Source organism: Fringilla coelebs (genome assembly GCF_963513975.1).
Source record: "Fringilla coelebs genome assembly, chromosome: 2".
In the NCBI taxonomy this organism is placed as follows: domain Eukaryota; kingdom Metazoa; phylum Chordata; class Aves; order Passeriformes; family Fringillidae; genus Fringilla; species Fringilla coelebs.
This window is the reverse complement of record NC_140029.1, coordinates 30,069,375-30,092,505: the sequence shown is the minus strand read 5'-3', so window position 1 is coordinate 30,092,505 and position 23,131 is coordinate 30,069,375. Positions and strand designations below refer to the sequence as shown.

At 40.5% G+C, this 23,131-nt stretch overlaps 1 protein-coding gene across 1 annotated transcript; it reads left to right on the top strand.

Annotated features, from left to right (window-relative positions):
- Window positions 1–9,962: 9,962 nt before the first annotated feature.
- On the top strand, window positions 9,963–22,540 carry IL18RAP (interleukin 18 receptor accessory protein; the record flags this gene model as incomplete). The annotated part of the gene is made up of 10 exons (XM_084200988.1): window positions 9,963–10,032; window positions 11,092–11,359; window positions 11,510–11,684; window positions 12,929–13,103; window positions 14,798–14,866; window positions 15,025–15,145; window positions 16,707–16,861; window positions 17,721–17,858; window positions 21,382–21,552; window positions 22,173–22,540. 10 exons carry the CDS (start codon window positions 9,963–9,965, stop codon window positions 22,538–22,540), a joined length of 1,710 nt encoding a protein of 569 aa, XP_084057114.1.
- Window positions 22,541–23,131: the final 591 nt, after the last annotated feature.

The following is a 23,131-nucleotide window of genomic DNA, read 5'->3' as shown; positions in this document are numbered from 1 at the left end:
CCATTTAGGTACAAGGTTCAGAGCCACAGCTAAACTGAGCCAGTCTTGGCCAAAACTTTAGGCCTAAAGGTTTAACAGCATTTAACAGCACTTAGTTAATAGCTTAAATTAAACAATTTAACAAAAGATGTATATAGAATTTACTGCAGCAAAACAGCAACTCATTTACAAGCCTAGCTTACAAACTTAATTCTTTTAGGAGAGCAATATTCATAGTACACTTGCTACAAAATATTCACACTTGCATGCATGCAGACCTGGAGAAATACATATCAGGTGTCCTTCAAATTCAATGAAGTGCTCCCATCAGACAATTTTGGATCTTCTCAATGGACAAAGGGTTGAGCCTCGAGCAGTGGGGGTGTCAGCCCAGGACCTGTTGTTGTCTGGTGATCCTCCAAGTATGGAAAAGCTGGGAATTCCCTGGCTCTGAGAGGGAGGGTGCTGGTCGCAGCCCACCGTGGTCCTGGAGAGCTCAAAGGGTCCTGCTTAGGACTGCTGCTTATAGGGTTGCAAGAGAGTGAGCTTTAGTCATAGCAATATCCCATCCTAGCCACAATTTGGGTTGGAAACTTTCCTCAAGAGAGCTCAGTCCTGGAGCTGTTCAAGGCCAAGGCCTATTGAACATTTCTCAGCTCATAGTGTGACCTGAGGGGCTGGGGGGAGAGATGCACCATCACAAGCAAGAGTCAAAAATCAAGCTTAGGGTGTGAAGAAAAAATGCAAGAAAAGCAAGGGTGGTTAGACCACAAGCAACAAATGCCTCATTTGTAATTTAGGAAGATCAAAACAAAGCCAAATCCAAAAAAGCTATTGAAATATGCAATTTCCCTGAGGAGAACACAGATGGGATCAGTAAGGAGACAGCTGTTGCAAGCCAGTCTTGAAATTTCTTGTCTCTCCTTCTATGTACTATAACACAGTAACTGGCTGTGAGAACATGGTCTGTCTCTGCATTTTTTTAGTGTTGCTGGTTGAGTGCTTTCTATCAGACACAATACAGGCTGGAAGCAAAGCAGTATCAAAGAACTCTTCTTGTCGATTGATAATTGTAACACAAATGTAGGAAGAATTAGGACTATTGTGTATCATTGCTGTAGGGTTGTACTGTATAAGGGCGATTACTGCAAAAGGTTTGGCAGTTCAAGGCTGTTTTTCCAACTATAACTTCTTCTGTTCCATCATGACCATATGCATTCTTTAGAGAAATTGGAGAGGTAGAACTTGTGAAAGAGGAATAAATTCCCCCTCCTAAGCAGCTGTGTCACTCCAAATACAAGCCTAAGGACAAATCCTACCAATTCCACCACTGTCTGGGTTGTAACGAAAGCAGGAGATTTGCAGAAGGGCTGGACAGGGGGAGCCTTAACATTTGCTGGTCCTGTTGCAGAGCAACTGGTGATGCCTGCAGAAGCAAGTTGTTACCAGTGTGTTTACTGAACTTGAAGGTAAACACAGTGCTTGCAGTCAGCAGTCACAAAAAAGGGGAGCACCAATAAGGATGATCCAGCAGATTCTGGGAACACAACTCCTGTGTGTGTGCAGGGTGAGGTTAGTGTTCACTGGACATCTCAGACCTTAAGGGAGTACATAATACCCTATGTAAGGGTACAGAGCTGATTTATGCAAAATGGTCCAGAATTTTATGTTTCACATCCAGAATTCCATAGATTGATTCCTCAGATAATTAAAAACTGATAGAAAATACAGATTAGCAGCTATGAAGATAGAGGTGTGTTTCTGACCTGGAAGGTTATTCTAGAACTATGGTTATATATTGAAGTTGTGTTTTTCTGCCTTGATTTCTCAGACAAAGTAAAAAGAAGTCACTTTCTTTTTAGAGACAACTACAGTCTGGCTTGCAGACTTTAAGAATGTTTGAAACTGGCTTGCAGGCTTTAAGAATGTTTGTTGCCTTTCCTAATGAGATGCTTGTGATGTACTTAAAAAGCATTCAATATTTTGAAAGAGCAAATGTGATTGCATTTTTTGGGAAATAATTTTCTGAACTAGAATTAGATTGGGTGTCTGGGTGAGGCAGCAGTTACCAAGATTTCTGCAGTATCCACAACTTACGGCTTCCTGTAGTTGAGCAAGCCAAATTTTCTGAATTTCAGCGAAAGCAGCTGCAATTAGGCCACAATAGTATTTTTTGGTTTGTTTGTTTTGTCAGCTAAATATATAAAAAAGTCATTACAGGGTTTTGTCTCCCATTGTTTGATCTCCCATCTGGCCTCCATGGCTGAGAAATAGTGTGTAATTCAGAAAGACAGTCCAGTGTAATATATTTTTTGCTTGTAACCTATCAAATACAAAAATAATAGAGTTCAGTACATTGATGCCTTAAGGTATTTTTTAAAGACAATAAAATAGATTTATGGGTTATTGCTGTATTGCTTTCAACCACTACCAAGACTAAGCCAATTTCAGTGGTATGCTGGAGGCCTCATTCCACTATAAGGTTACAAAACTGTTTTCTATTCATTGCAGGAAAATTGTAGCTGGTTTAGGGATTTTGACTATGGTGAAGGAATGCTGTTCCATAAGAGGTTCCAAAGCAACTTGTAGTCCTATACAAATCTGACCTTTTAGAAATAGTTGGGCAAATTCAGAAGTACCTGTGTCTAGTCTTGAAGAGCAGGCAGTACATACTAGGAATGATCTGAATATCACTAGCAAAAAGATCTCTTGAGGACTTCATTATGAGACCTCATTACAAGACCTCCTCTTTCAGGAGACTTGAAAGTAAATATTTAGCTCTCAGCTGTGATAGCAACATCTCTATTTATGCATATTGGGTTGATAAGCTGTACATTAAGCATATTCATTTATGTAATACATAAGGAAGATACTGCCTTTATGAACTAGCAACAAAAATTCATCTACCAGGAAGGAGTCATACACTGGAAATGAAAACTTGTGACAATCTCAGGAGTGTCTCCAGCTTCCAGCACTATGGAGGAAAGACACATACCAATGAATTGCTTCCAGTGAAACAAGACCTTGAGACCTGTGAAGCAGAGCCATTGAGGGTCAGCAGGGGAGCCATGAAAAGGGATCCTAGAAGAGTTTAATTGCCTAGGTTGGTAAAATGACCAGGGAAAGGAGTAGGAGCACTGTTATCAAATGTACACAGGAAAAAGAAAAGCACTACAAAGAAGAGCTGTTCAAGTTAAGGAATAATATGCATACAAGGATATGTCCTTGAATAAACACATGATAGACATTAAAGCCATTATAAGAGTAAGATCTCCTGTGAGAGTAAAGGAGAAACTACTCTAAATTACTTTTAAGCTGGAGTACAGCAAGTTTCTGAAAGAAAACCAAAAATTGGACAGTGGTCATCTCTGTCAGGTTTATGTTCCTTGGCTTGCAGTAAGCAGGCTGGACTATCACGGAAGGCAAGAAGGAATTGTCGTGGAATTTGAGGTCCTAGACAATCTTTTCTAATTAACTGCTAAGAATTGTGAGAGTTAAAACCTCTGAAAGGCTTGCATGGGAAGAATTTGCTTTGCTCTTCCTCTGTTGGCATGTGGCTATTCAGTTATTGTACATTCATAGTACTTCTGTGGCTCTAGACATTAGTCCCTGATGCCCAAGGCAGAATTCACTGTAGTGCAGCAGACTGATGGTAAGTTACACCACCTTCCTTTATTTCACAATCACCCACAAGTTCTAGAAACCACCTGTGACGGTGTATTATTTCACAAGGTACGTAACTAGTCCAAAATGGACTGAGGTTCATGTTTGGACATTGTTCAGACACCTCCTGCAACAGCAGAACCAGCACCACTGACTCATTGTAGAAGATCATTGGAGTGGAAAGTTTCTTACCCACTAGGTGTTAACCATAGCTGGGCAGAGGAGGAGGTGATGTGTAAATGTGTCAAGCCAGAATCATTCCAGAGTAGTAAAAAACCCCTAATCTCAGCACTATAAGACTACACTGCACACACAGAGACGGTAGGTTTTCCCCGCTCGAGCAGAAGTGAGATAGACAAGGTAAGATAAAGCCCCCAAACTTGACTTTCCACAGGGGGGAGGAGGTAAAATTTTCTGGAGATATAGCATAAAAAATACTAAATTTTAGCAGAGTTGGAGGGTAAGTGAGTAAAAGGGAGGAGAGGGTGGGGAGAGAGGAGAAGCAGGGAGGATATTCTGGAGTGATCCTTTACCCTCTTCTCTATGCACTTTGCCTTGCAGTCAAAGATAAATATGAACCTTGGAAGTGCAAGTGTGTGAAGCTGCTTTTTTAGTGTCTATATTATTTTTACAGAAGACATAAAGGGTGAATTGGAGAAGAGGCTTAGCCAAATATTTGGTACTATATGTAAGATTTTCATCCAGTGTGGTAACCAGTATGACATACCACTCAGACTTCTGGTAGTGTGGCTTTCAAAACTCTATGTGACTGGTGCTTCTGTTGTATTTCTAATATGTCTTTCTGATACAATAGTTGGACTGTTATGTTTAATTTTTTTATTGTGGTGAGCCTCATTACTTGGACACTATGACAATTTATACTTAAAGTGAATGAAGTATATTTTACATCTTTAAGATGCATCTCTGCAAAAGAACCATTTTTTTTCTGATAATCTGAGTTTGAAAGAAGAAGGGCTTTGACTTCAGCTAGCTGTGTTGCACTCTGTAATTCCTTTAAGTAAAGAGGGAACAAAAGGGCTTTTTTTCAGTCAGACAGGACAGCTTCAAAAGTTTAATTCTTTATACCAAAATTTCTAGAGATAAATTGGAGTCTTTTTTAATTTATAAATCAATCATGTATTTTGCAATGGGGCAAAACATTGACTATATTTTAGGAGACAATCACAAAGGTTGATCATCAGTGGGCTTAGGTCTGGAATAAGCAGAGAGTTAAAAATGCTCAGAACCCAACAGAATCAAGCATTAATACTGGTCATTGCATAAAGGAATGTGTGCATAAACAGAGGCAACATTGAAATCCCCCACTTTGAGACAAACAGCCTTTCTAACCTTCTTGTGGAAATAGAGTGATTGACCCAATGTGCAGTAAATATAGAGAACTTCGCACAAGGAAAGAAAAACAAGTCCTACTGTTCTTGCAATGTCTGTTGCAAACTGATGGACAAACGTTTACATATCCTCTATTTGAATAGGGATCATTGGGATCTGCATTGATGGCAAAGTGCTCTCACATGCTTTTGTGTAGTTTGGGTCACTGTGTAGTCGGTCTTTTATGGGTTTTGCAGGAAGCCTGAAAGAGGGGCAGGACTGTGTGGGAGTATGAATGCTGAAGTGCCCTGCCTTCCTAGCAGGTCCAAGGGGAGCAAGTCACAGATGGCTCAGATTCAGCAGGGCTTCTCTTCCCTCTCTGCCAAGGCTGTGTTTGGCTAACTAGTGGGGCTGAACTAGGAGGACACAGATGGGAGGTAACAGCTCCACTTACCGTGGGTGGGGAAGGTAGCTGGGGACATTAATGGTAAGGAGAACTCGATTCTTACTGTGGATATTATTTTGTGTTGGAATCATCTTGTAGACCTCAGGCATTACAGATTTTTGTGAACTGCCTAAAAGCAGCATATGGGAGAAGAAAAAAAAAGGAAACATTGCCCTTCTTAAATGAAGCAAACTAAAAAAGTCCAACACAATTTTGTACGCAATGCAAATAGAAGATTTTAGAACCCAAGAGGCTTTGATCTCTTACTAGGGGGAGTTTCCCCTGTTCTTTTTTACAAGAAAGTGACCCAGAAATTTTCAACATAATGCAACTAAACTAAGAAAGGAAGGGATGATGACTGAGGTAGAGGAAATTCCTGTAAAGGAAACAGACTCAACACGGTGTGCAGCTAGAACTAACCACAATTCTTATCATGTTGGGTAGGACATGCAAGTAAGATCTTGAGATAATTTTTTTTTAAATTATATGTCTTAGCTTCAGATTTTAGCCCTCCCTACCCTGTCTTCTTGAAGGTGAGTTGATTTTATTGCCTTTGAATGTGCATTTAAAAGTAAATTGGCTTTAACTGCTTGGTCGGGCTAACAGTAGTGTCTTAGTAAGTGCCTTCAATACATATCCTTTTCCATTTTGTAGACAAGGTAAAGCTTTCTTCATCTCCTGTGTGGCTATTACTAATCTTAGTCCTAGAATCAGATTATGCTTGCCCTTCCATTGATATAAGTTGAATACAAGACACAGGAATTGATAGCTTTGATGGTGAAGTGATTTTCATCAGAATCAGAATTGTATGATGGTAGGATTGTGGTATGCCACTCTTTACTAGACTTCAGAGATATCTTGAAACTTGGCACACCTCACAAGAAACTGATTTTGATTTTTTGGCTTGTGATTTATGTAAAAAGCTGAAGAAGAAGAGGCTGAATGGAGACCTCATCACAGTGTGCAACTGGTCTCTTCCCTGTGGTGACCAGTGACAGGACCTGGGGGAATGGCCTGAAGTTGTGTCAGGGGAAGTTTGGGCTGCATCTTAAAAAATTCACCCAGTGTCTGGCTGGGCACTGAAATGGGCTCCACAGAGAAGTGGTCACAGCACCAAGCCTGACAGAGTTCAAAAAGGGCTGGGAGTTGGACTTGATGATCCTTATAGGTCCCTTCCAACACAGCTTATTCTGTGATACTGTGAAAACTCTATGAAATAGAAATTTACTCTTTTCTTCTAAAAGTCCTTTAGGAGTTGAAACATAGGCAATATAATACAATTCCTATTTTTCACTTGTATTTTTTAGCACAAGAAATTATGTGAAGATCATGTTAATTTCCTTTGCACATATGATACTTTCCAATTAAGGGGCACCCTAAATCCCTAGACAAAGTATATGATGATATGGATGTGTACATGGCAGGAGAAGGTGGAGAGACTTTTGATAACAAGTTGCCTGGAGTAGAGTCCTTTCTTTCTCTGGTAGATACTGATAAAAAGAAATGAGTCCTTGAGTAAACTGAGTCACCGAATCACCTGAGTCCACCTGAAGTGCAAATGCACCTGAATGGTGATTGCTGTCTGCTTCCACTGAGAATTTCCATCTTACTGTCAAGCACACTTGCAAGATGACAATTATTAATTTCACGTCCTACCATACTTTTTAAACACTATAAAAATGCAAAGATTACAAGATTCTCTAATAAAAATGTTATCAGTTAGCAAAAAAAAAAAAAAACCCACCCAAAACCAAACCTGAAAAATCCCCAAAATGGCAGTGGTGTATTTTCCCATGTCTATTGAAAAGATTGTTAACCAAAGCTCTAACATTCATTAGTTAACCTTCCCTCTGGTACTTCTTTCCCATTTGTGGTGACCTTTTGGAGCTTATCATTGGTATGGCAGCAAATTGCAGGACAAAGAAATTATACATCCATGGCTTTATTAAATGCTTTGTGAACAGTCACTTCATGTAGTTTCACTACATGTGGCCTGTATGTCCCCAGTTGCACACAAATGGGAAGCTGGGAAGTAAACACTTCCACTGCTCATCCTGTGCCAGGTCAGGCACTCTTCAAATAGCTTCTGGTGGCTTAACAGAGTCACAGGTGGCTTAATGGGTCACCAGGAAGGACCAGAACTGTCACAGGAGAGAGACTGGACCAGGCATGGGGTCAAGGGGGAGTGGAGAGCAGAGGACAGAGAAATAGATAACAAAATCATAGAATAAGCTGAGTTGCAAGGGACCCATCAGGATCATCGAGTCCAGCTCCTGGCCCTACACAGGACACCCCAAAGCTCCCGCCATGTGCCTGAGAGTTTTGTCTGAACACTTCTTGAGCTCTGTCAGGCTTGGTGCTGTGACCAATTCCCTGTGAAACCTGTTCCAGTGCCCAGCCATCCTCTTGGTAAAGAGTAATTTTCTGATATCTAACCTGAACTTCCCCTGACACAGCTTCTTGCTGTCTCCTTGAGTCACGTCACTGGTCGTGAGAACGAAGAGATCAGAGCTTGCTCCTCTGCTTTTGACAACAGCAACACCTGCTCACCTGCTCAAGGCACTACAGCCCTGAACCACACAAAAGGCCCTTGGGTCCTGATTGCTCCTGGCACCAGCATGCCTTTGCCATGTGGAGGTGTTGGGTGACATAGCTCAAAACACCACTCTTGGTTTTATACAGAATTAACATGGCTAGAAATGCAGCCTCAGTGAATGCCCTGAGCAAGGTCTTCACAGGTGTCATAAACCCAAATTCGACATTCAGGATCCACTGATCTTTTAACAGCAGATAAAAAAGTTGGATAAACTTATGGAGGGCTTTTTCCCAGTGCTGGTAGCAAACTCGCTTTATTGAGACATACGTAGAGACTTTGAGTTTCAGGATGATTAAAAAAATATGTGGGGTGATGACAGTTAGCAGCCAACCTGTAACAAAGCACCTGGATGGGGTCAGACAAATGAGTTAACTTACTTCCTGTGGCCTCTGAGCATAAGAAATAGATCATTCCATTCACTTGCAAGGAATAGAGACCTTCTGAAGAGAATGGTGACGAAAAGTTCTCCCCTCTACACAAAACAGCTGCCTGGAAAAGTGCAGCGTGGGCGTTCTCATCAGCTCTATCTCAGTGTGCACTGGAGGCTCTGCTGATGCTAACCAGCATGAGTGGTGCCTGATTTGCATGAGGTGCCAACAGACAAGGGACTAGCCTTTCCCCAGCCTCTCTGCTTTTCTCTTGGGCTGCCTCAGTGCCTCTCTGACAGCATTGCAAATGCAGAGTCACTCTGTGGCCAAAGAAAAGGAAAAACCCCTCGAGGACTCTGTTGCAGCAAGTACTTTGCTCCTGAACCAGACACTGCCCCTTTACCCCTGGAGCAGATGCTGCAGACATGTCAGTCGTAGATGTTGGGTATGTCCTTCCCAAATACCCAGGTTAAGCCATGGCTGTGGAATAGGCACACTGGGCATATTCAGTGTGGCTGAGAAGGCTATGGGGTGCTGATCAGACTTCCTAGCAGAAGGGGGAAAACGTAACAACATGGTTTGGGGTTTCCCCTTGTACAGGGTACTGTCATATTGGGGTCTGGGTGCATCTGAGTGCTTTGTGGACCTGCTCCAAATCCCCTGGGTGTTCCCAGTCTCAGTTTACAAGGGCAGCCCACAGAGCTGGTCCCTTGTGCTGGTGTGGGTGTTACCCTTCTCAGCAGGGCTCTGCCACAGCTGTTCAAGCAGCGCAGTGCAGCACTGCAGTGCAAAAGTGAGGCCTGATGCTGCACACCCAGGTACACCATGGATGAGAAGAAGGGGTTTTAGGTAGCTCTGCTAGACATCCTAAGTATGCCCATGTTGGCTGGTAACAAAGCCCACTAGGAGCACATCTCTGGGTGAAAGAGAGAACCAAAGACACGTGCCCACACAGGACATGCTTTGAGGGCTTTATTCTGCATGGGTCTCCAGTGACATGGGCTCAATGCTGTTTGCAGCTGCAGCACATCCTCAGATTTGGTTTAATCCCAAAGGAATCCAATCTGGGCCTGTTGACCTTCAAGCTACAGCAGCACTCCATGGATTTTGTGGTGCCATTTCTGCCTGTCTCAGATAGGCATCATTAGCTGAAGGCTGATGATATTTGGTATCTTACCTCTCATCTTGGAGAACATGCTCCTATCAAAGAGGGAGGATGTGCAGAACTCCATCTCCAGAGATGGAGTTCTGCATTGTTGGAGTATGAATTGGAAATCCATCTGTAAGCAATTCTATGCAAGGTGTATTTAGATAGACTGTTGCATATTCTTGAGTATTATCAATTCTGTATTTCTGTAAAATAGTGTGAGCAGGAAAAGTGCTGCAAACCTCATTCTTAAAAAACACAATATGCAGGAAATAATGTTTGCAATGTTTTACAGAGGTACACAATGCAAATTAGCTATTATTTATTTTGTTGGACTCTTATTTACAAAAAAACCCGTTTTCCTCTTTTACAGAAGGCAAGATGATTATTAAAGAAAATGTCTCCAAGTATCAGCCAAAATTGATAAAGAAAGTAATGCTCACTTTGTGCTGGATACTAACATTATTTGTCAGTGGGGTAGAAGTTAGAGAGATTAACTTGCCAGGTAAGAATCTGCTCCAGTGATGTTTGGTGCTTGTGGTGTTTTCTGAAAACTTAGGAGATCTTCACTTTTCCTTGCTTCTGTGAGTTTTTCCTGCACATATACATGCACGTGTCAGACAAATAACCTTTGTGCAAGCTTCTGAAGTATTGGTAACACAAGCTACCCTCAATTTGACTCAAAAATCAGTTCCACAATGAAAAAGATAAATGTAAAGGAGAGTCTCTGAGGCCTCAATGAAACAAATAAATTGCATCTGTGACTTAGGTCTCCAGCGTCTGGTCTAGTGAGGCAGGGACTGGGGAGAAGGAAGACAAAAGCAGAAAGAGAGTGATTTATCAAAGCCTTCCACAGACACAATTTATCCAGAGGAGCTTGATCCACTTTAGTGCACAGAGAGAAAAAGAAACTGTAAGGAGCTTCCCAGGTGGGCAGGTGAGGAACAGATTTCATGACCTCCCTTCTGCTGGAGTGAAATCCTGCCATACTTTCAAAGGTCACCACAGCCTGACTGGCAGGATGGGCATTAGGATGGCTGAACACACCTTTCAGAATTAAAAAAATTGTGTCATTTTAGAAACAGTTACTGAAACATAGGAGGATAAATATTTATAAATATCACTGAGACAATAATGTTTGTCAATCTTACCTTAAATAGGGCATGTGGTGGGCAGGTTCTGCTTCCTCAGCCTTATGTCAGTCCCTTCTCCATTAATGTGGTGAGATTGAGAAAAGCTGCATCTGCTTTTCTACACAGGTTGAGGTTTAGCAGGTTAGCACGCATGCAAAAGTCTACACATCACAAAAACTCTTCACATTAAGCTTCTGAAAAAAAGGCCTAATAAACCTTTGGAAACCTTTGAATAAAATTTCAAGAACATTGGCAAATTACATATTTAAGAAAATCTATTTTTTATTAGTCCATGTTCTGATCACATAAAGAAATATTCAACTCAAGTAAGGCAAGGTTCTGTTTTTGTTCCTAATTTTTATTTTTAATTTTTTCACCATGACTCTGCATTTTTTCAGATGGTACTGATATCTTACTGTCCTGCTTTTCAGGATGTTCCCATGTTGAACCTCAAATATGGTATCGTGCAATTAATGGTGAGGAGTTTGTTCTACAATGTGCTTTACCAGATGGAGATGCTACCAACATTTATAACAACTCACTTCTAAATCAACATAAGGTGAAATGGTTCTGGCATCAGAAAGATAAAGAGATAGTGAAGGCTATCAAGGAAAGCTCAAATCTGACTTTCCATGGGGATGCACTATGGTTTAAACCAATAAGGGACAGTGCTTCTGGAGTGTACATCTGTAGAATATGGTAAGTAATGGAGCAAAGGAGTAATGGAGTAAAGGAGTAAAAGGTTTCTATTTCTGTAGGAGAATATTTGTTTTGGTTTGGTTTCTGTATTAAATGTTTACCTTTTTCTTTTTTTTATTTCTTTTTTTTTTTTTTTTTTACATCACTCAGGGGAAAAATCCCATGTCTCAAAATTGTATTGGATGTTCAAACAAAGAGGGCAGCAAAATGTTCAGGTTATGACACAAATATTCTATATCTGCTTGCTGGCAGTGGGAATTCAATAACCTGTCCTGGTACAAAATGTTACAGCCACACAAAAAAGCCAGATGTGAAATGGTACAAGGTAAGAGTCAGTCTCACTGTGTGGAGGTGGAGCTTCAGGTCTAGTTAATGTCATGTGCCACAGTTCTTGAACTCTTCTTTGGCAGGCAATGCCAAAGAAACTCAACCCAAAACTAGAATCTTGGGTTGATGTATATCAAGTATTTAAGGAAGAGTTTTGAAGAAATTTGCCACACCCAAAATATTATTATACAAAACAGAAGCCAAGAAATGCTTGCTCTTCAGCTAAGAAATTGAAGTAATTGAGAATTAAAATAGCTTTTTTACAAAACTGATATGATTGAAATGCAACATTTTAAGTTCTGTTTTGACATTTCAAATTTTGAAAAGATCAAATATACCAAAGAAAAATTGGCTTTGTTAGACACAAAATTATTTTAAGAATAATGCTTCAAATTGTTCTTTCCAAGACTCCTGTTTTAAATGAAACACTATCCTACTGAACCACTACTGACTCAATATTTGTAAGAATGGTAATATAGCATCCAAACCTATATAAATGGGCAAAGGAAAATTACTAAAATTTGCAATTGTGCATTTTCCTACCTGGTATTATTTACATTATTTTATATCAAGTAGAATTATGATCTAGGCAAAGTTATTCTCCATTTGCTTTAAAATCTTAAATGATGTTTATCTTTACCTACATCTTGATCTGAAGCCCACTGAAGTTGAGGAGCATCTTCACATTTGTATTACTGGATTTTTTCAGGAACTTGATTTAAGGAAAATTCTCGCTGGTTTTGGTGGAGTATGAATATATTATGCTGAAAAATAAATGTGCTTTTCAAAAATAGATGATTTTCATGCTTCTAAAAGTAGTGACAGTGTCCTCAACCTCAGACCATCAAAAATTCATGGTTTACTTCTCATAAAATAACTTGAAAATGCTTTCAAAATGATTTCTTTAAAAAAAACCAAACCTAGTCCATCAAAAAAGTGACCCTTTTTGTCACTCTTTAGTAATAGGAGTTTAATTTAGATCAGCTTCGTGATTTCATATTTTTGCATCAACCATAAATTTAAAATAATTTTTTAAAAATCAGGGTTATTCACATATTTTTTAGTATAACTGAAAAATGTCCTCAGACACCTTATACATCGCATTTTGTACTTCAGTGGAAAGACCTTGGTTTAGCCCTTCTGCCATGAAAATCCTGTCCAAATATATTAAAATATAATTTAGTAACAGCAACATCAGCAAGGAAAAAAAAAACTTTAATTCTTAGATATTATTTTCATTAGGATGGTCACCAGATAAAATACAAGAAAAGCAGACCAAGCCTAAAGCTTAAGCAGAATGAAATCTACTTGAACCCAACCTATGACAAAGATGCTGGAATATATGTCTGTGATTACACTCTGTCTGACAACATTACCAAGTGGACAGTGAGAACAGCAGTAACAGTAGAAGTCATTGGTGAGTAGTATAAAAACCCAGAATAAAATATCTGAAATAAAATATGTTTTCTTTATTATGTTTATTTCTGTCTTTTGTTCAGGCTCTTGTTCTGAAAAACCCATAGATTGAATTAGCTGCAGGATCATTCAAATCCTCTTCCAAGTATTCTGAGGACATCCTGGGACACCAACTAGAACATCCAATAGTAACAGCAGTAGGAAAGTATAAATCTATTCTATATCCTGAAGTGTAGGGATGCAGTACAGCTGTTTCTGTTGGAAAGCAGCACAGGACTATTCCTCAGCATCCTGGTGGAAGGTAGGCCACTCTGTGAAAGGGAGAACAGGATTTAGGGAGCAAAAGAAATGTGCCAAGTGAGGCAACCTGGTTCTATGGTCTTGTGAAGAAACACTCCTTTGACATTTCCTGGTCTAATGAGGATAGCACTTTTCTGAAATAGATGATCCCTTTTCCCCCAGGTGTTTTAAGCATTTGTTTCTAAGAGTTCAAGGGAAAAATATACCCATCCCATCATGACAGGAAACCATGTCTTACCAATCTGTGAGATCTCTTGTGGTGGCTTAAAATACCTCTTGCTCTTTCACTCTTCCTTCTGGCTTTATTCAGACAGAATTCTCCAGGCAGGCTTGGGCTAGCTCTGCTTTTATTCTGATCTGACTGTATTTGAGCTAACACATTGTCCTTCTCAGTTCTTTCCCTTCACTTCCTAGAGCAGTCAGAAAAACACTTAAAAGGCACCATATGCATCCTACCCTGGAACCTTGCAGACTGAGGGCAGACCCTCTGGCAGTGGAAGTCTTCCATGTGAGGGGGAGAGAAGGGGCAGGCACTGATCTCTCCTCAGTGGTGACCAGTGACAGGACCCGAGGGAATGGCCTGAAGTAGTGTCAGGAGAGGTTTAGGTTTAGGAAAAGGTTTTTCACCCAGAGGCTGGTTGGGCACTGGGTCCCCAGGGAAGTGGTCACAGCACCGAGGCTGACAGAGCTCAAGGGGTGTTTGAGCAACACTCTCAGGCACAAGGTGTCATTCTTGGGGATGGTTCTGTGCAGGGCTGGGTGCTGAACTCGACCCTGTGGGTCCCTTCCAACTAAACTGTGATTCTGTGCTGTATTTCTCTGCTGTGACCTGGTTAAAAAAACCCAAAACAACCCAGAACAAAAAGGTGTTATGTGGCACCATTTCCTGCAGCATGGGACTTTCCTAGAATATCAGAGCTGTAGGTTTTATTGTACAACCTGTGGGTGTCATTATCTGTGCCCTTGGGCAGCCTGAGTTTTGAAAACAACATGGCTATTTTGGTACAGTTTGGTATAGTTTGATATCTGTGCTTGTGAATGGGGTGTGTATGGGCTCTGTTTCTGCTTACTGGGCATGAAAAAAGGTTTGACAGGGAACTGGTGTGAGGATTGTACTCTTCAAGGGGTTTTGCAAGGGGGGTTCCTAATTTTTTAATCCTAAATAATTTAAAGTGCAGACTAGTTGCTGAGCTCCTCAGCTCATGTAAGAGGAAAATGCCTCAGAGTAAATGAGATAGCAGGTGTTTGAGTAGTTACACAAGTTTTGCTGTCCTCCACTTGGACTTAGGTGTCTAAATTCCACCTAAATCTTGAAAAATTAAATTTTAGGTAATTTTCTTTGGTGTTCTGCACTGACAATAACTTTATACTTAATAATATTCTTGTTTATTGCAGCAAAAAACACTATTCATCCACCAAACCTTTTGTATCCCAATGGTGTTGTGATCCTCGAAGTAGAAGTTGGTAAGTTTCAATTCCTCCTCTAGAAGCAAATGAAAATATTTAAATGAAGTATTGATAAATAATGACAGATCTTGATAAAGCTAACCAGCTTTGCTTTCTAGGCTATTTAAGAGAATAATATTCTGCAGGCATGGTTTTTCTGTGCTCATTTGTTCCAGGCAAGCCACTTGAATTGGAATGTCGTGTACAGTTTGGGTTCGAAACAGATTCTACAATGAGGGTAACGTGGAAACGAAACAACGAAGAGAATGCAAATGAGAAATTGAATCAGGAAACAATGTGAGAACCTCCTCCCCCATCCCTTCCAATATTCTGGTTACTGCCACCACGAGCAGCTGTAAAAGTCCTTCTGTAACAGCTTTACTAAATGCATTTTATTGAAAAAACTTTAGAAGGCTCTTTTCTTTCACCTAGTAATACCCCAAGCAAGCAACAGGCGTGTGACCTTCACATACAGAAGCACAAATTGATGGCCATAAAATCAAGAACTCAAACTTTGCATAATCTTAGCTCTTTTTAAAACTTCAGCTCACAGACAACTTCAACGTGAAGGGCTCCTGGTTGCCTGTCCCCGCATCAGCTGTTCTCAAGTGTTCTTGTTCTCAAGTGTTCTTGAGAGCACAGTCTCTGCTGTGCCTTGCTAGCAGTTCACACAATCTGCCTTTGGAAGCTGCCTCTGAGTGGGGAATGAATGAGATCAGCAGAGCAGTACTGTGGAGTTTGGAGGGAGTTTTTGTGTCTCAGACATAGGGGTGTTTGCAGCACATTCAATTTCAGGACACTGACTTTGGGACTCCTCCCTGGTGAGAATTACCCTCCCTGCAGAGAAGAAACTTGTAGGGGAAAGGTTTCCTGTGACCTGGGGGCAGCCCCTGTAGTGATTACTCTTCCCTTTCCTTCCTGTTTTCATTCACTTACGCAGTGTTCAACTTAAAGAATTATGATATCACACACACTCCCAAGATAGACTGGAAATGTTCCTAACTTTAGAATGTTTAGATTTGGAATATTCTTGTTAGCAAGTTTTTAGCTGTTTTCATGGGTAGAATTTCTGTTTATTTTTTAAAACATAAACAAATAGAACATCCCCAACAGACTGTGGTTAAATCCTTGCCTATGCTCACTCCTACATATCTTGAGGTAGCAGAGGTAGAGAGGTAGAGCCATGGCACGCTGTCATTTTGCAGTGGCATGAGGTGAGATGACCTTTGGGATGGCCCAGAGATGCTCATACTTGTGGCTTTCAAAGGGGAATGCTGAAACTCAGAAACCCTGGGTATTCTGGAGTGATTGCAGAGGCAGATGTTTGCCATACCCTTCACTCAGCCCTGAAGGGATTCCCCAGTTGCCTCTTCATTTCCTATACTTCTGTCCCTATTTCTGTCTTATTCTGTTTGCCTATCATGTCTTTGGGCTTTTTACCCCTGTGAAAGAGGCTGAGCTGCTCAGTCTTTTGCCCAGCTGGTTCTGTCTTGGGGTTTCTTTTTGAAGTTTAATTTCTCTGCATTTCTGCCAGGTGAATATTTTGCATCTTAGAAAACCACAAGTAATCTTATAGACGTAAAGGGGACTATATATTGAAAACTAGGCAAGTCATAAATATTTTGCTGAGTAGATGAATTAAGGATAAACCTTTCAGTCTTCAGGCTTATCAAAGTATTTTCTTACAATGTTAGTTAGTATTTTCTTACAATGTATAGACCAATTCCAAACCAGAATATTGCATTACTATTAAAAGTTCAAGATGAACAAGTTGCAAGCTCTTCTGTTTTTGTGGGTGAGACATTGTGTGAATGAACAGCAAAGGTATCATACAAATACACATTTTTTTCCTCTCTAGCATCTATCCAAAAGGTTTGAAGGGGCACACACTTCTTCACGTTGCAACTTTGAAAGAAGTTACTGAAAAGGACCTCAGAAGCAACTTCACATGCTTTGCTGAGAATTCAGTGGGGAATGCCAGTGCTGTGATCCAGCTGAAAAGAAAGAAGAGAGGTAAAGCTATCAGCTGGTGACTATTTACTCCTGAAGACACGTTTTGATTTGCTCTACTGCTACTAATTAATTCCCCATTGACACTGGCTTTTAGCTAGCAGCAGAAGTTTCTTGAACCTGAGTCTGAAAAGTCTGATTTGTCAGATGTCTTGAAAGCCAAGTATTTTGAGGATAACTCAGGAGAACAGGGCTCTTTGGGGAATTACTGCAGGCAGGTGAGCCAAGTGGAAGTTAGAGAGTAACTAGAAGGAAGAAGAGGAGAGTGTAATCTCTGAGCAGTAATAGGCAATCTACTAAACTGAAGCAGAGAGGCTGCTGAATGCAACAGTATTCCCTGGTTTTCATAGGATATTTCTGTTTATTTTCCCAGTCATTAGCATGCATGTTTCTGAGAAGTTACCATAACTGATATGATTGTGGCAGCCTTTCAAGTCCCAAACCTGAATCAGTGTGGAAATTAAAGTGTTAAACCATAATTCACAGTGGAGGTTCATCACTGGAATGCAACAGGAAGCTGCCAGAAGGGCTCTGTGTGCAGCTGTGTCTGTTCTGATGTAGCTTTTCCATCTCAGGTGATGGCTATTTTCAGCACTGCTGAGTGTACCAGGGACTATTTTCTCTGTGCACTCTGTCATAGATTGGCCTTTCATGTTCACCAAAGAGATGCCATGCAAAAAAGGTCACTGAAATTCTATGATAAGGTTTGTGGCTAGATGAAATCTTGACTTCCCTAAATTTTGCCAGAGGGATAAGAAAAAAGATACTGCAAGATGGTTTGTCCCCATTTCTGGACTGATTGTTTAATCTGTCAGTATTATTTTAGAAACTCGAGTTATGACAGACTCTTTTCTTCCTGCAGTGTTGTTCTTATATGTACTATGCAGTGCCATTTCTACTCTATTTGCATTTGTTTTGTGCACTGCCTTTATTTACCAGCACTGGATTGAAATAGTGCTGATGTATCGAAGTTATCTGGTCCACAACAAATGGACAGAAGGTAAGAAACCTTGTCTAATATGAATTTGCTTCAGTTTTTCTACTACCTTTTGCAATGCAGGATAATCTGATATGAATTACTCATTTAATTAAGTTCTTTTAAAGACTGTTCTCTTTGAGCCAATAAAAATTCTACTAAACCTTGCAAGATGCTCAGTGAATGCAGATGGAAAAAAAAAGTCATATAGTGCGAAAGAAATATCTGACACCAACAGAAATGTCAGTTAGACTTTTACCCTAACTTACCCATAGAAGATTAGAGTAGGAAGCTGAATTTTGGCAGTCCATATGCAGGGAATAACTTAGCATCTCCAACATTTCAAAACCATTCTCTGAAAAAGTTCAACAAAACCTTTGGACAAGAATGAAATGACCTTGCATAACAAGTTGAAGGACTCCAGGGTCTATTGTGTCTTTCACTTGAAGCCAAAAAGTTTCTCAGAAGAATAAACAAAAGAGAGAAATAAGATGATGAAGGGCACCAGTTGACAAATGAATGTTTGGGAAATATTCATGTTGCCTTTCTAAAATCTTTGGAAACCACTTGACATTTGGACCCGAGTGATTAGCTTTTGATTTTTCAAGTCTCTGTGGTTGCCTTGCCCCACCACCTCAGCTAAAACAGGAATCACTATGACTACTTCAAAGAACTTAAGGTATGATTTTCTTAAATGCGTTGAAAGAATTCAAATCATTTGTGCCTGAAGAAAATTTTTCAAAAAATTCTTGCATCTTGATGCAGTTTGAGATAGGGGTGTGTGAGTCTGTTTTTGTGTTTATACATATATCTTATATGTGAGTGGGAAACAGCTGTATCTAGATACCTCTAAGTACGTGCACAATTGGAAAATTAACTCCCCTTCTGGAAAACATTTTTACAAGCCCTAAAGCATCTGGCTAAAGCAATTTGGAAAATCACTCAAAATTTCCCCCCTATCTGGTAACAAAGTGATTTAAGGACCTGTGGAAAGTCCCTGTAGAGCACACCCTGCGTGTCAGCAGGACAGACACAGACCTGCCAAAGCCTGTGCACTGAAGTTGAAGGCACCTTTGGGTTCCACCATAACAGCCCCTGTCCCCTGCCTGTCCCCTGCCTGTCCCCTGCCTGTCCCCTGCTTTTCAGGTACCTGGTGCACCCAGCTCCACTTGCAGCACGGGGTTATAGGGGGTGTGCAGACCAGCCCTGCATACCCAGAGAATTTTCTGCTGAGTTCTCACCTGCAGGACTATGTCCTTCTCACTTCATGGATGCACACCAAGTCACCTGAGGTCTGAAAGGACTTGTTCTTAAAGCAGCAAAGCAGCAGTTACGACTTGATTTTGCTGTTCCCTCCTTTCTATAATTTCTTCTCTCATGACCTTCTCAGCACAGAATCAGACAATTGAAGAATCCTACAAGACTGGAAGGTACCCTGGGCGCCTGCTCAAAGCAGAGCCAACCTAGGTTGTGCAGGACCTTGTGGAGAGAGAAACTGCAACTCCTCTGGGGTTAATTGGCCTCCTTAGCCAATTCAGATCTATCTCAAAACTCCTGCCTTCTTCCACATGTAGAAAGACATAATGCAGGAGATTTGATACTAGCATTTATAGAACACATATGCCATCACTTTGCTTAAGTCAGGTATTCTTCATTTCCTACACTTTCAGCATCTTAAATACAGCACCCAAAGTTCCTCAGCTTGTAATTTTCCAGTGCAATTATGTGAAAATATGGCATAATGGTGCTTATTTTGCATTTATTTTTAACTTGCTAATGTAATAGTAATGTTATAAAGGCGTGTGTTTGTTAGTGGTTGTGGTCTAACAAGATTGCAGTGACCTCTGTGGGTGAAATGAGGAACGCCTGGCTTGTAGTGCAATTTACTGTTATTTAAAATCTGTTTTCAAGGGAGATTCAATTTAGGGTATATAAATGAATTCAAGTTCAGCTAAACAAATCTAGTGAACCTCTGGCCCACCTGTAATTCCCACATTAGTCCTGTGTGCCTACTGCTGATGAGTCACTCTTGTGGGCCTAAATTGACTCAGCTTGGCAGAAAAATAACTCAGTAAAGGACAGTGTGTAACCAGCAAAGTGAATCATCTTCCCCAATTATCACAAGAGCTTATCACAAGAATTATCACCAGTAGAAGGATGTGATTGAAAGTGTGTCCAGGAGCAGAGGGGAGCAGCAGAGATGCAACATGTGTTGTCTGATAACATTCTTGGCCTCCAGACCGAGTCTGCACACCACTGTTCTCTTTTGATGACACAGCAGCTGCTATGTGCTGGTTCTGAATTTAAGCGTTCAGCCCCAGCTCATCCACGTTAGTTTTCTGAATTTGCCTTACATATGGGCTCTTCTAGATCCTGTAGGAACTTGGTGACTCTAGCCTGTGTCTGGGATAGAAAACTGGAGGTCAACACCGAGGCATGTGGGCCATGACACTCAGCACTCAGGTGTCTGTGCTGCATGTGGGTGTCTCTGTTCCCAGGCAGTGAAGGTGAAGGTGCAGTCAGTATGGTGGAATCCAGAGAGCCCCTCATCTCACCCTGCAGCTGCACCCTGCTCTGCACAGGGGAATTTCTTTCTGGTTCCTATTCATTGTGCTGTCCTGTGATACAATTCAGCTAATTGAACAGAGGTGCCTGATGGTATTTGGGCTGCCTGACAATGTCCTGCCATTCCAAAGTGCTTGAGTGTCCAATACTTCCCCTGTTAGGATAACTTAAATGGCCTCAAGTAACTGGGAAACTGGACTGGGTCCACTGTGCCTTTTACTTTCACCAGAAATTATTTTCTTTTATGTTCCTTCTCCCCCAAGTACAGTTCAAAGTTTATTCAGCAGATATTATTTACTTTTGCCTTGTAGTTAAGAATGCACCTAACTCAGGACATTGGTACCAGGGTGATCAAAGCTAAGAAAAATTCTTTACCTATGTTTCATCTGCACTGTACAAGCATTCTTTTAAGGAGACTTAAAGTTCAATAACTGCTCAGTACTTGGTGTCTGAGCTGATATTTTGATCAGACTTAGCCTTTGTTCCTTAACAGAGAGACACAAGTCTCTCTGTTTACAAACATTACAGGGTATGAAAACAGCATATCTTTTGCAAACAACTAATATTCAAGAATATTGTTCCTTTAAGCTTTATTTTATTTTAAAATAAGACTGACCATTGACAAGTTTTTTTTAATTGGCATTTGGGCAAATGATAAAAAAGATTTGGAATCATTCCCTACCACATGGCTTTTGTCAGGAAAGGACCAAATCTTTAAACTACCTTGCACTAAACATCTCTAGCTTGCTTGTTTGCTTTGGTAGCATATGTCTACAAAATTTGCAAGACAGTGAGACAGCAAGGTTGTCTTTGGTTACTGGATAGCTGTAATCTATGAACACATCATAATTTCAGGTTTGTGTTGTGCCTATTTAAACAGATATAAATGGAAACTGGGCATTAAGTAAGAAACTGAATGCTTCAGCCAGACTTGTTAATGTACACAGTCATTATTTATTATTTATTTATTCATTTTCTTTAGATGGCAAGGAATTTGATGCATTTGTATCCTATGCAAAAATAAACTCTTCTGAAAGTGACTCTGCTTTAATTAGCGAGGAAAAATTTGCCCTGGAGCTTCTTCCAGATATGCTAGAAAATAAATATGGATACAAGTTATGTATTCTTGAAAGAGATATTCTTCCGGGAGGAGGTAAGTTCCCTGGCATGATAGAAAATCTTCAGTTTTTATAAAATTGTGTTTCACTTCAAAAAACCCCAACTTTATGCACCAGGGCAATGAATTGTATAATTAGGTAGTGGAATTTATGTTCAAATCTCATTTTCTTTTGATCTTTGTGTCTGACCCCTGTGCCTGATGCACACATACTTTGGAGTGAGGTCACTGTGAACTACTAGGCTGAGACAAAGCTTCTTGTGCAAGAATTTCTTTGCAAGCAAACTCCTTTCCCTGGAAAGAAGACTTCAAATAGTAGTTACTTTCTGAGCAACTATAGCCAGTGCTACCTCAGTAATTAGAAAGCCCTGTGGGAGAGATGAAGACAAGTCCCAGAGTCCCTTGAGACCCTGCTGAAATGTGCTGAGGTCTCAGCTGTGCCCTTCGTGTCCTGAGCTTTAGAAAGTTGTGTTCTTCACTTGTATAAGAACAGCCATGGTACCCCCTGATAGCAAACCCATTTCTAGCTGTTGTATGATTACTCAGCATTCCCATTCTTGCCTTTGCTTATTTCTGGGTTTTAGCTGTTGATAAAGGAAGTGATAAGATAAAAACTCCTTTGCAGAATGCAGTAACTCTCACCATTTCCTCCCCAGCATACACAGATGAAGTTGTAACAGCTATTAAACACAGCAGACGGGTAATAATTATTTTGAGCCCAGCCTATGTCAGTGGACCAAGCATCTTTGAACTGCAGGCAGCAGTGAACTGTGCATTGGAAGATAAAGGGATCAAACTAGTATTAATAAAGTTCCAGGATTTCCAGGAGCCAGAGACTTTGCCTCCAGTAGTGAAGAAAGCACTTCGGATTTTACCAGTCGTTACCTGGAAGTCTTCCATTTCTGCTGCTCCACACAAGAAGTTCTGGACATACATGCATTACCACATGCCAATGAAAACTACTAAGAGGCTGGAAAATTTCAGCCTCAAGGGCTTCTCCCAAAGGTTATTTAGACTGGTATAGATAGGAGAAATTACATAGGGGGCTGACATCAGGCTCAGGAAGGGTAACATGATTGTCAAAGGCCTCTTCTGTATCATCTGACAGCTGTCAAGTGTCACTGCAGCCAGCAAGAGCTTGCTCTGAAATAGTCAGAAGGACTGAAGCATGACAGTGCACATCAAAACTGTGCCACTGCACAGTAAATGTGAGCTATCTTTCATAAATTAATATTTTATTACCATTTTTATTATACCATTTTTGTACTATTTATTATACCAATTTGCTCTGATTTTGAGACATACAATGTTCTTTGCACTGCATTCCTTTCTGGAATACTTTAACACTTGTTTTCTAGAAAAAGATTTTAAAAAGGGAATTCCAGAGGAAGCTTGCAGTTTAATTTTCTGATGAATCCAGTGGGACATACCCAAATTGTTCAAGCGAGTTACCTCCTCTAGTGGGAACGTCAAGAAAATACCATGAGAGACCGCTACAGCTGGGTATGCCAAAGGGATTCAGAAAAGAAGGAACACTGTGCAGGCTTACCCCAGGCATCTCTGTCCTTCCTTCAATGAGGGGAAGAATTCAACCAGCTGTAAAACAGTTCACACT